The sequence below is a fragment of the Urocitellus parryii genome, chromosome 13 (genome assembly GCF_045843805.1).
Source record: "Urocitellus parryii isolate mUroPar1 chromosome 13, mUroPar1.hap1, whole genome shotgun sequence".
NCBI classification, from domain to species: domain Eukaryota; kingdom Metazoa; phylum Chordata; class Mammalia; order Rodentia; family Sciuridae; genus Urocitellus; species Urocitellus parryii.
The window spans coordinates 49,097,734-49,111,072 of NC_135543.1; the positions used below are offsets into that span (position 1 = coordinate 49,097,734).

General features: G+C 37.1%; 1 protein-coding gene across 2 annotated transcripts in view; it reads right to left on the reverse strand.

The window, feature by feature from the left end:
- Thoc1 (THO complex subunit 1) overlaps positions 1-9,018 on the reverse strand; it is a 48,456-nt gene extending 39,438 nt beyond the window's left edge. For both annotated transcript variants that reach the window (XM_077792160.1, XM_026388019.2), the window contains exons 1-7: positions 8,937-9,018; positions 6,625-6,698; positions 6,473-6,533; positions 5,196-5,262; positions 1,444-1,562; positions 965-1,013; positions 350-445 (exon numbers count right to left, since the gene is read on the reverse strand). In XM_077792160.1, the coding sequence (XP_077648286.1) occupies positions 350-445; positions 965-1,013; positions 1,444-1,562; positions 5,196-5,262; positions 6,473-6,533; positions 6,625-6,698; positions 8,937-8,990 (520 nt within the window). In that variant the 5' untranslated portion in view covers positions 8,991-9,018. The remainder of the gene's footprint in view (positions 1-349; positions 446-964; positions 1,014-1,443; positions 1,563-5,195; positions 5,263-6,472; positions 6,534-6,624; positions 6,699-8,936) is intronic.
- Positions 9,019-13,339: the final 4,321 nt, after the last annotated feature.

Here is a 13,339-nt window from a genome sequence, read left to right on the forward strand (position 1 = left end):
CTTCAAACAAACAAACAAAAAAAAGACTGGGGATTTAGCTCAGTGGTTCCCTAGTACCACACACACACACACACACACACACACACACACCAAAAAAAAAAAAAAAAAGGAAAAGAAACACAGCACGATGGTACACATCTACATACTTTAGCGTGATTCAATGGCATATTATTAATAAGTTGAAGAATCTACGATTGGTATAACTGTTTACAAGTAAAAGAAAATACAATAACAATTTTCTATACTATTTTTTAACTTTTTAGAACCAGTATTATTATTATAATAAATTCAATCCAGTAGAAACTAGACAATTTCCTACAAATAAGTTATTTACTATATAAAAACTTACCTGATTTCTCAGACAAAGGAAAAAGTCTGGCCAAAAAGAGTTGAATTCGTCCACAGAAAACTGTATTCTGAGATTTAGATAATCTTCTTAGAAGATCTAACAATACAAAGAAATGAATGTTACACAGAATGTGTCTAACACCAATATCTAACTTTCTTAACCAGTTTGTTATGAATGTTTTTCTAAAGAAATGATTCTCAAAATGGGGAAGAAACCATTGTCACAAAAAGTACTATAAGCAACAAAACAAATTCAGCATGGATAAGATAACTTTAGTACATTTTTCTGACCTTCATAGTTTGCATCTAGAAAAGAGCTTCAAGTTAATGATCAGTTTTAATAAATCAGAGACTGTTTCCTAAAAAGGAAGATACTAATGTCTATCTTTAAAATGTTATCACTGAAGGGGAACTGGGAAACAAAAACTGACCAAATTATGAATATGCAACAACAAACCCACTATTATATATAATTATAATGCATCAATTAAAAAAATAGCAAACAACAACAACAACAAAAGACACCAATGTTATCACTGGTATGTAATTCAACTACACATTTTTGTGACCACATTTACATTTTTAAAAATAATCTTTTTTTCAATTAATTACTTACCATTGCACATCCGCAATAAATAATTCTTCCCAGCAGAATAGAATGTACTCTGGAATTAAGACAGAAATTATTAATTTTTCTTAAGAAGATGTCATATCCCCTTCAATAATAAGTCATAGGAAGTAAAATATTAATGAACACTGAGAATGTACTGTGCTGTCATTTTTGTCAAGCTAATAACATTTTCAGAGAAATAAAAATATTTTCAGGTATATAAAATAACACTGAGTATCTGCTATAAACATCCAAAAGTATCTTTAAGTTAATTTTTACTACTCAATCAAGTTTTACACTCAAATTTTTCTCCATATGGTTCTTAGTTGGCTCTCTCAAAAAAGTACAGTATATAATTCTTTCATAGGGACAAACTTTTGGCAATAAACAATATTAGAAATAGAAGCAAAAAAAAAAAACTATTCTCAGAAATTGGGATCTATTCAGAGATAATGTTAACAGGGAAAAGAAACTAAAGCACTTACTGATTTCCATGTAGCAACATTTTTTTCCACAAAAGTGAATATTGTGTCACATTGATCCAAAGGAAGACAATCCAAAACATCTCCCAGCAATACAAAAGGTGTAGATGCAGTACATATACCTTCAAGTGGAACACAAACCAATTTAAAAGTTTGCCTCAAGCATGAGCCACAATCCCAGCCCAACACATCAAAGTTTTATAGGGACAAGAAACAAAAAGCAACCTAAAGTCCAAAATAGACATACTTAAGTAATTTTTAATATGTGCACTCTGTGATACAGTAGTTTTTTCCAATAACATCTAGAGCATTTACAATGGCAGGCACACTAAGAGCTTTAAATTTGCTAACATTTAATTCTTATAACCTTATGAGATGATTCACATTATCTTCATTTTATAGAATGGGAAAACTGAGACAAAAAAAAGCTAAATAACTTGTTCAGGATCTCAGAGCCAATAAATGGTAGAGCTGGGATAGGCAGTCTGGCTCCACATTCTGTTCTCTTCACCACTAAGCTATTTGAGAGAATATAATGCAATTAAAAACAATGGTTATAATGACAACAATAATTTGGAAAAGTGCTTTAAGTGAAAAAGGTAGGATTCAAAATCGTATGAGTGTATCACAATAAATGTTTTTAAAAGACCAGAAAAACTATAACCACGTACCAAAATAAATGGTAACTTTTAAAAGGAGAATTAGGACTAGGATTTTCCCTTTTTCCTCATCTGAATGTTTTGTAATGTTGCTAAATTATCTTTGATTTAAAAAGATTATCTTCAAAAAAAAAGATGAAAAGGTGTGATTTAGTTTCAACTATGATTTAACATTTTAAATAACAGTATTGTTTCAAGGAAAAGTGATTTTAAAAAGTTAGTTTGTCTCTAAAGACAATGTTAAAGCTTTAAAGATTTTTCTTAACAGTTCAGACTATCTAAAAATACTTTTATATCCCTACTCATTCTATTTTCTATTTTAAGATAATGGTACTAACACTGTGTTTTAAAAACGTACATTTACACATGAGAGGGGAAAAAAAAAATCTAGGGGCATAGTAAGCCCAAAACACTGCATCAATAAAATATATCCAGAAAAAGGAAGTAATATTTCGACCTCTACTCTGTACTACTATGGCATCAGGAATGCAATGTGAGAATACTGCCTAGAACCAGTGGGTGGCTTAAGGCAGCATATTTCAACTCATCACAAGGGTTGAAGTAATAAGAACTAACAGAACACCATCAATGTGTGGTTTAAGAGAAGCTATACAACCACCTATCAGGGAAGTTATAGTAGGGAGGCAGAGTAAGCCAGAGATAAGAGATTAGATTAGATGACATTAAAATCTTAATGAAACTTGGACTCTGTGATACTGTAGATCCAAGGGGAATATTCTCTTCCCTTTGCACAGTGTAGTCTGTAACACAAGCAATAATTATAGAACTTAGGAAAATTATCTGTATTCTACTGTCAAAAAATATAAGTCAACAGAACTAAGCAAGGGCTTGGGAATTTAATTTAAAAATAGAGAATGGCTCATGGTGATTCTGATGAGCTGGCAGGCATGGGAACCACTGGGTTATATGATCTCTCAGAACTTTCATAGCCTGTATCCCAGCTTCCAGGCCAATCTCTCTGATTATCTTAACACTGGCCACAGATACCCCTCTCTAGTTTCTAAATGTTCACATTCCCATGGTTTTGCTTATCATTTTTTCTGCCTAAACAGTCTTCCTTCTCTTTATTATGAAGCAAATTTTGACTCTACCTTTCAAAGCATATAGTAGATGTTAGCTCATCTAAAAGACTCCCTCGTATCTTTAAGCAGACTAACTCATTGATGCTTCTGAAGCATACCGTACATAAATCTCCTATAAGATATCCAAACTAATAACCTTTGCAAAAGATCTAACTTTTAAAGGGTAGGCATTTTGTATGTTTGCACTAGTAAATATCTGATACGGAAGAAGCTCAATAAATATCCATTGAATTGAATTAAATTTATTTATGAACAATCTTAAAATATGTCACATAAATAATACTCTCTCAAGAAGAAATGTCCCCTTCAAATAAAATAAAAATGCACCTGAGACTTTATAGTTTAAATTCTTAAGTCCTCACCTTTCCCAATTAAAGTTCTAAGTACAGGCACTGTATAACTTCAAGTGTAAAAGTATCACCAGTCTCACAAGAGTAATACAATAAGTTAATAAATAAACTAAACACACACTATAAACTGTTTGATAAAAAAATAGGCAAGGAACACTGCACTGTGAAACTCATTTAAGTATGTCTAATGAATGAATAAATTTTAGGCACTCTGTATAAAAAGTTTGACTGGTAAAAGTAGAACTTATAGACTTAAGTTCACAAAATAGCTTGCTGTAACACTGGAAGGCCACTTTTACCATGCATGTTCCAGTTTTTGTAGAAATAGATATTAATATGTGATATGTATAATGCTTTCTATATTAAAAACCAGTTTTCACATGTTATCTGAATAAATCAAATAAGTATTTTAGCCAAATGGTTAAAGAATGCTAATAAACTATTTTTCATTTCTTTTTTCTGAAGATATTTAATTATTATGTTCATAGTATTAGTTCCTTAATAGAAGCTATATGTATTAGGCACTGTGTACTTATTATGCACTTTGTTTACCTAAGGGTTCTTTTTTTGAGGGTGGGGAAAGTACCAGGGATTGAACCCAGGGGTGCTTAACCACTGAGCCTCATCCCCAGCCCTTTTTTATATTTTATTTAGAGAAAAGGTCTTGCTGAGTTACTGAGGTTGGCTTTGAACTTGCCATCTTCCTGCCTCAGCCCCAAGCCACTGGGGTTATAGGCATGCACCACCAGGCCTGGTTTACTTAAGATTTCTAAAAACTATCTTATACCATTTACTGCCCTATTTTAATAATCTCCTGTCGGCATTCTCTCTCAATCCAATTATTCTTCTCCAGCTGCTCTTCAATATGGCATACAAAGTCCTTTACAAATGACCTTAATCCACCATTCCTGCTTTTTTCCTTATCATTCTCACTATCTTCTCACCCTCCTACTCCACACAGTTCTCTAGCCATGTTGAACTTGGCTCTTTCCTGTTTCTGATGAACTCATCATCTATTACATTTCAGCTAGAATGTTAGTTTCCATTCTAAAACCTTTCCTGATTCCTTTAGATTCTAAAATTTAGGTAGGCTTGGTGGCACATGCCTGAAATCCCAGAAGGTGGAGGTAGAAAAGGTAGAAAGTTTGAGGCCAGCCTGGGCAACTTAGAAAGACCTGTCTCCCCAGTAGCAAAAAAAAAAAAAAAAAAGGAAAAACAATCTGAAATTTAAAGTTACTCTTACTTTATTCCCTCCAACGACACTTCATTCCCAGTCAACCACAGTACTTACATCACAGTAAGATATTTACACAGCTGTTTCCTCCATTACTCACTAGTTCCATATAGGTGGGGCATATATGTTATTCACCACTGAGTCTCCAAATCCTAAATTAGTACCAGGCACATAGTAGATGCTCAATAAATATTTATGGAATGAATGAAACAAATGGAGAATAAAAAAAGTGCCAAAATTTGTACTGTAGAGATGAGAAACAAGTGTGGATTAATTTGATTGGGACAAATTTTTGGCAATAGTGGGTGTGAGGCAAAATTTGAAGAATGAACAAAATCAGACACAGAGGTATGAGGAAAACATGTCATGTCCAATATAACTTTGAAAAACAAAACAAAACCATACTTACCTTCAGTTACTCCCCCAATAGCAAGAGAAATAATAGCTAAAACGTTTTCACATGATGAATGATTTATCTACCAACAGAGGAGAAACAATTTAATTTAGGGACAAGAGTTCAGACTAACTAATTTGATAACAATAAAAACATGTCCTCTGATATTACATTGATTATCACAAATATAGAACAAAATATTCCATATAGGAGATAAAAATGTTTTCTAAGATGAAAATTCAAAACATGAACAGTCCTATATAGAATTAATAATTCTAGCAAAATGTCAACTAAGTAATAAGCAAGTGACTCACTAAAAGTCCAATGGTCTCAGAAAATGGTTACATTACTATGACTAAGACCATAAGCTAACCAAACACAGAAATGCTAAGGCTAAAACTCAATCAAAGGCAAAAGCAGGGCTAGGAGAATAGTAATACTTGTGCACTGTACGTCTGAGGAAGGGTTTAATAGTATGTAGTACTTGGGGACTATATTACTTGGGGACTTTAAAATCATAATAGCCAGCATTTACTGACTGTTCACTGTGTTGTTTTACACAACACTGAAAGAATAGTATTTTTCCTCTTACAAACGAAACTGAAGCTCCAAAAGGGAAGTAACTTTCCCAATGTCTCATAATGAAAAAGTGAGTCAGTCTGAAGAACAGGAAAGAATCAATTTGATGCAGAACTGTCTGAGAAAAAGGGATCCTATATTATGAACACTAAAAGAGAATCAAGCTCTTTGTGATTCAACCTTTGCTTGATCAAGAATATGCCACTCAAATTTTTTATTTCATTTAGAAGACTCACTAACAGCAAATAAATTCAGGTTCTCCGTGGTTAAATTAAATTTCTTTATTGAGAGAAAAGCCTTAGTTATGTACATAAGCTTACTGACAGGGAGGATGTCAGAAGAAAATGAGGACATGAAATTCTAGTTCTTAAGCTGAATATCCTTAGACAAGACCTTTCATGTCACAACAGAATGTGCTACTATTCATACAGCAGTGAGACAATCCTACCTCCAACCACTCTAGTTCTAGCTCACCATGACAGCATGTCAACCTTTGCATCATCAAACCCTTAAAATGTACCAGCGCTATCAAAATCCTTCATCATGACAATACTCTTATTCTATCAAGTCAGCTTTCACAGGCAGTAAGCCCACACTAGGGGAAAAAAGTCCTGTATAAATATCCATTCTAAGGATAAAAGCAATTTTCTAATAGCATTTTAAAAAGTTTGCCAGTAAAATTTTAACAATGAATAAAAGAAAAGCATACTTACAATTTCTTCTTCTAGAACACCTCTGAAAGCTTGGTCAAGTGTACATTTTTTTTCATTTTCACTATTAAAAACAAAAAAAACTTGTTTTTTACATAATGCAGCATAAGTATAAATATTCAGGCAAGACTTTTTCATGGACAATAATGCCTTACCTGCCAGGTAACTGGCTGAAGGTACATAATAATGGCTTGATATTTTTGTTGTTCAAGGCCTCTCTGGTAGATTTCTAGAAAAACAGAAATGGCAAATAATTGGAAATATTTTTCTTATTATTTATTGAAAAATACATTATTCATCAACAGTATGTCTTTCTAACAAAGACAGATTTGTACCTGGGAAAAATTGCTTACCAGTCATTTTCTTAGTAGTTTTTCTTTTCTTTTTTTTTTTAATGTTTTTTTTAGATGTTGATGAACCTTTATTTTATTCATTTATTTATATGAGGTGTTGAGAATTGAACCCAGTGCCTCCCACATGCTAGGCAAATGCTCTGCCACTGAGCCCTGTAGTCTTTATTTCAAATGTCACTTCATGATACAGGGTCCTCATGATTTTAAATCTGGTAAGAGCTTCCAGCTAGACTTTTTCTTTGTGAGTTTTCCCTCCTCTTCCTTTTATTTTTCTTTCTTTTCTTTTTGGATGCAGAATCTGGCTATGTTGCCCAGGTTGGCTAGACCCTGTGGGCTCAAGCAGTCTTATAGCATCAGCCTCCCAAGTAGCTGGTACTATAGGTGCCCACCACCTCACTGGGCTCCTTCTTACTCTCTCTTTAAATATCACACTCATGAGCATATGCTTTTCTTTTTTTTTTTTTTAATTACATATGGTTCCTTATTTACATTTTGGATTTGAAGTTTCATAACTCCCTCAAGATCCTTGATAATACTATCCTATCCAGTCCACCCAACCTTATATCCCACTACTTTCTATGACATACTCTCCACTAAAGTCTGGCTACTTTTTCATTATTTCCTGTCAAGCTCATTCTAGTGTTACACATCCATGCTGTTCTTCCCACCTGCTTATGCAAATTCTATCCATTCTTCCAGACCTATCTTAAGTCCTACCTCCTCTAGGTACTTCACTCAGCTCAGTCTCAAGATACATAGTAAGCAACTGATCATAATTTAGAGACAAAAATATTGCAAAGCCTTTCTTCTGTGTAAATTCATATGTATTTGGAAAGTCATTGTATTACCTCATAGGGAGCTGGATTTATACTTTAAATGCCCATCCCGGGCTCTTACACTAACCAGCTGAGTAACTTCAGGCATATCCCTTTATCTCCCTGTGCTCCCTTTTCCTCACCAGTAACATAAAAGGGTTGTTGTCCTTACTATCATCACCAGCTTGTTAGAAATGCAGCTGTCCCCACTCCAGCCTTACTAAATCAAGATCAATTTAATATTTTCAAGTGATATCACTCAATTAAGCTGGAAAAGCACGGGATAGATCATTCAATTAAATGGTCCCTTTCAGGGTTAATGTGACTGAAGTTAAATGATTCTGATGACATAAACCATAATTCATAAAAACAAAATACACTGTTATGGGGGGGAAATCTTGCAAACATAAAAACTACTGACTACAAAGATTCTTCTTTCTTTCACATAATTTTCAACCTGGCAATATTACGATTACCAAAGCACAAAATATCTGAGTAGTTGAATTATGCCTTGAAATATTGGTAATACAGCGAAATGACCTGGAACAACGATCTTAACACATATATTTATTTCTGTGATGGGCAATATAAAAAGGACAGTAGATCCTGAATTTAGAAAAATCTGAGAAGTCACCTAACTTTTTGGAGGATCTCGGTTTCTATATCATGTACCAGAAATAATAAAAATAACCCATTTAGTGTTATCTATCAGTTAAATGAAGTAACCTGAAAGCGTTACTTTTCGAAATGCTCAAACTACCTTTTCTCACTGGGCAAGACTAGAGGAGCAGCTGGTAACCTTTCCCAAAGGTGATATGTTTGCCTTTTCCCGCTTGGGAGTTCCTTTTCCACCTCTTAAGGTGAGATACTAAGGGTCAAAAGGTGGTGAACGACTGCTGCGACATCTGGCCATTTAGGAGGCGGAGCGGGAACCCTGTCACTGGGATTAAACCAGTCCCGCCCTTCCCCTTCACCAGTTCCTTTTCTGGAGACACCTGCCAGGTTAACCAACAGAGAAACTGAACTTGACCGCAGGCACTATGCAGCTGAGCTCTCGGCGCCTGTCATTAAGGCATCCAGATAATCAGGTCCACTTACGCGCCGGCGAAGAAGCCGAGGCGGACAGCAGAGGACCCACGGAAGGGGAAGGTAGTGCGCCTTTTCCTACCTTCCCGGCGCCGGCGGGGCCGGGAATGGACACCGCGGCTTACACCCCACTGTCTCGCTTTATCCCAGGGAAAATTCGAGAAATTTCAGGAAAAGGCAGGGAAAGAATAGTGTCGCGTCAGGACAGCTCACCGTAAACCGCATCCGCGCTTCGGGCAAACTGAAGAGCGGCGGCGTCGGAGACATCTTCTCGATTGCGCGTGCAAGCCGCCGATCTGCGGCGCTGGGTGATGACGTCAAGTCGGGAGCAACGAGATTGCCGGCTCCCAACCTGGCTAGAGTGGCCTCTGAACAGAGGTGCCAGCCAGCCCGCCGCTGCGCGCTTAGGGGCTGCCTGAATCCCGGTGGTCGTAGGACTTTAGAGTCAGCCACACAGTGCCTAGTCCGAGTTCTAGGGTAGCCCATAGGCTGAGGGGACTTGAGTAGCCTCGCTCTGTAAATCCGGACACACACCAGATCCTTGTGGTTTTCCTGGTTTGGGAAGGGCGGGTGAAGGGCGGCTGTTTGCGGCTCAGATGGCCGCACAGGGAGGGAACGCTGCCTGGGAATCCCGGGCAGGTGGGTTATCTGGGGGACTCCAGGCTAGGGAGTTGTGGCCGTGGACTGCCGGGCCGCTGTCTTCCCCGAAGCTGAAGTTCGGCGTGAAGACACGCTGCGGATTTGTGAATCAAGTCCTGGGACTCAGTGGGTCCTGTAGTTCATGGAGCACGCTTTCCTCTTTTTTTTTTTTAACCTGTCGAGATTTTATTAGCAGGACCTTAGCGGCCAGTTGCAGAAGAGAAGGGGGTCGAGAGAGAAGAGAAGAGAAGGAGGGAAGAGAGAGAGAAGAGAGAGGGGGAAGGAGAGGGGGAGAGTAAGAGAGAGAGAGTAAGAACACTTTCCTCTTTTCTGAAATGAAAATTAACACTATTTTCAAGAGAGCGGTTGAAGAGAATGAAATAGCAACCGGGATCGTGGATTGTACAGCAATATAAGTTATATATATATATATATATATAAAATATTTTTATTTATTTATTTATTTTAACCTAGAATCAATTAAATTTGCATGTAGTTCTCCTCTGAAAGAGAAAAAGTAGGGAGGAATACAGTCCCCGTCGCGATTGGAATATCGGCTGTGCTGTAGCACATCCTGGGTGGAAGGGTCCCTTGTAAAATCGTGTCCCATTGCAATTTCCTCCCTTGCCACTTTTCCCCAGGAGAGGCTTCGCCAATGAGAAGCGGAGCAGCAGTAATCCTCAGTTGGAGTTATGCTATGGAAAAAGGATGCAAAGGAATTTTTGCTCTTACTCCATACATGTCCCTAAAGAAGAAGGCTAGGTGCATACTGCACCTTGTTCTCTCTAGTGATGGCCAGTAAGAACACAGGGAGCTAAGAAAAAGATAACTTTGCAGATTCTTGCCAGTAAGTGCAAATGTGAGTAATGATTATTGCCTGAATGATTACCGTCCCCCCTCCCCTTTTTTTTAAAGTCAAAAGAGTCATTGAGGTTTAATTGAAAACTCATGTAATTAATGTAATTTAAATGTAAATTAAACTTACAAATTGAGACCAAATTAGTGGAATATACTTTATCAATGTAATGGTAGGAGAAGAAATGAGCTTTTTTTTTTTTTTGCTGCTAAAATGAGTGAAGCAACAAAATATAGAGAAGAAAACAGCAAAAAGGTAGCAATCATCAGGTAATAGGGAGTGTTTAAGGGGTACAGATTTTCAGGGGTAATTTAAAAATTCTAGAGATGGATGGCAATGGTTACATAACAGTGCAGCTGTACTAATGCCACTAAATAGGACACTTACATTGGTCAAAATGCATAACTGTATGTATATCTTATCGAGGTAAACAATTTAAAAGCTATTTTTTAAAAAACAGTCCTTGGCTAAGTAACTAAATGGAAAAAATAATCACAGACAAGAATGATCTTGAACCCTCAAGATAAGGTTACATGCAATAAGGCAAAAAAGAAGGCAATTTTTTAAAAATCTGTCAGAGAAAAATCACAGTAAAATACATTAGTATTTAAGTTGTGAAACATTTTTATACTTCACAATGCACTTAATATGCTGTATCTCACTAGATGTTCTAATATTTTGAGCTAGATAATATAGCTGTTATGCTCATTTAACATAAAAAGAAGCAAACTCAAGAGAGGGTTCTTGATAGAAGTTATCAGCAAAAGTGAGACTAGCCAGGGGTTTTGAAGCCAAACTTTGTTCATTATACTGTTATATTGTCTTAAGTAATGACCATGTGTGTGTGTTTGTGTAATTTTTATGAGCCAGATGCTTTTTTTTTTTTTTTGCTATTGGGAATTGAATTCAGGGACACTCCACCACTGAGCCACATCCCCAGCCCTATTTTGTATTTTATTTAAGGACAGGGTCTCACTGAGTTGCTTGGCACCTGCTTTTGCTGAGGCTTTGAACTCGTAATCCTCCTGTTTCAGCCTCCCCAGCCTCTAGGATTACAGGCATGCACCACTGTGCCCTGCAAGCCAGGCACTTTTTCTTGTATTATTTCTACTTCTTACAGCAATTTTGTACATATGTGTCAACAGGGAAACAGCTTCATTTACTCTAGGTCATGTGGACAGAGCAAGCTGAGATTGGGATCTGAGCCTAGATCTAATCCCAAAGTCTATATTTTTCTCAAGTCTTAACTCTTGAATCTTTACGAAGTTGGGCCCTGATCATTGTCTCATAAGTTATTTCCTTACAATTGGATAACAACAACAACATAGGCGTTTTTGAAAGATAATGAAACATAAAGAATTTTAAAAAGATATTAATAAACATTTTTAAAAAGGACTGACATCCAATGACAAGTAACATTTTCACTTAGAATTATTGAGCATCTGTTTTTCTTCATATGCTGGCTTTCAAGGTAAGATAAAGTGTACTGGGGACTGCCTCTGTTAAGAAATGACCGTCTGTGTTTGATCCTCAGCACCACATACAAACAAAGATGTTATGTCTGCCGAAAACTAAAAAATAAATATTAAAAAAATTCTCTCTCTCTCTTTAAAAAAAAAAAAAAAGAAATGACCTTCCATGGGAAACTCTAGGTGTGTGGTTTAGAGCAGTTCCAGGTAGTCTTCATTCCCCCTCTTTCCTCTTGGGCACTATTGAGTTTCACTTATGACTAGGATGGTAAGATCTAGGAAAAAAAGGAACAAGGGGGCAGCTAAGTCTGCTTTACTTTTAGACCCTATCCTTCCTATTGCCTAGGCAAAAGGAAACCTGCTCCATACTCCCACCAATCAACTACATTATAATGCTGGATTGCAGATTTGACTAGTTCAAGATCTAGGTCCTAGCTATTCCCTTACTCTCATGCAGTTTAAGTGGATTGAAATATTTCTAGGCAAAATTTGGCCAAAAAAATTAAAAAGCGAGGGTGGCTCCTGCACTTGGAAGGGAATGGGACAGAGAGTAAAAAGTAGAAGAGGGATGGCACTTTGCATGTATTTTGGGACTCACATGTTTTTTTTGTGGAGGAAAAGGAATTTACATGAAAACTATAACTATGCTATATCCGTTATAGGATGGAGGCAGTTTTCACCCAGTTTATATTGATATTTTGCTCTTTATGCAACACAAATTCCTTTTTGTTTATTTAGTTTTTGCAGTGCTGGGGATTTAAATCAGGGTCTTAGTCATGCAACACAAGCACTCTGTTGCTGAGCTGTATTCCTAGGCCTCAACACAAATTTCTTAAGAGCTTATGCTCTGTCAGGCTCAAGAAAAATATTATTGGATTATGTAGTATTATCAAATCATTATGACAGGTACTGTATTGCTGTAGATTCAATATGTTTGTTTCCCTCTGAAACTCAAGTTGAAATTTGCCATTACAATGGTGTTGGAAGAGCACTTGATGGGAGATATTTGGGTCAGGGCAGCAGAGTCTGCATGAATGGATTACTGCCTTTCTCTCTTATTGATTTTTGCACATTTATCTCCAGCTAAGTCTGACCTTCAGCACCATGGACAGTGACCCAACACTCCCAGAATGCTGCTGACCTGAACTGAGTCCATTAGTAGACAATATTGAGTCTTGATCTTTCCCCATTTGTGGGTTCTGGGGACATGCAGGGTACAGAGTCTGGGCTTCCCAGATCTATGTTCCTGTGGGGTTGCCAAACACTGCTGCTGCTGCTGCTGCCACCAAAAATCTCCCTCGAGCTGCCTGTGAATCCCTAGCTCTCACACCTTGCTCATTGAAGCTTGAGTCTCTGAGAAGGAAGTGTGGGGAGGCCACATGGAGGGGAGGAGAGGATTATGTGAAGGCTCACCCAAGCCCTTCCACCATTTGCCTCCATCTTGCTCCCCACCCTCTCTCTTCCCCCAACCCCTCTTCCTTTATCCCATCTGAAATGGGCAGTGGCTTTCCTAAAAAGGGGCTGAGGATATAGGTCATATAGAGCACCTGCCTAGCATGTATGAGACCTGTTTTAGATTGGCAAGAACAATATTAGAGGAGGAAAAGTTTGTGGGTTCACGGTTTTAGAGGTCTTAGTTCATAGAAGACCGG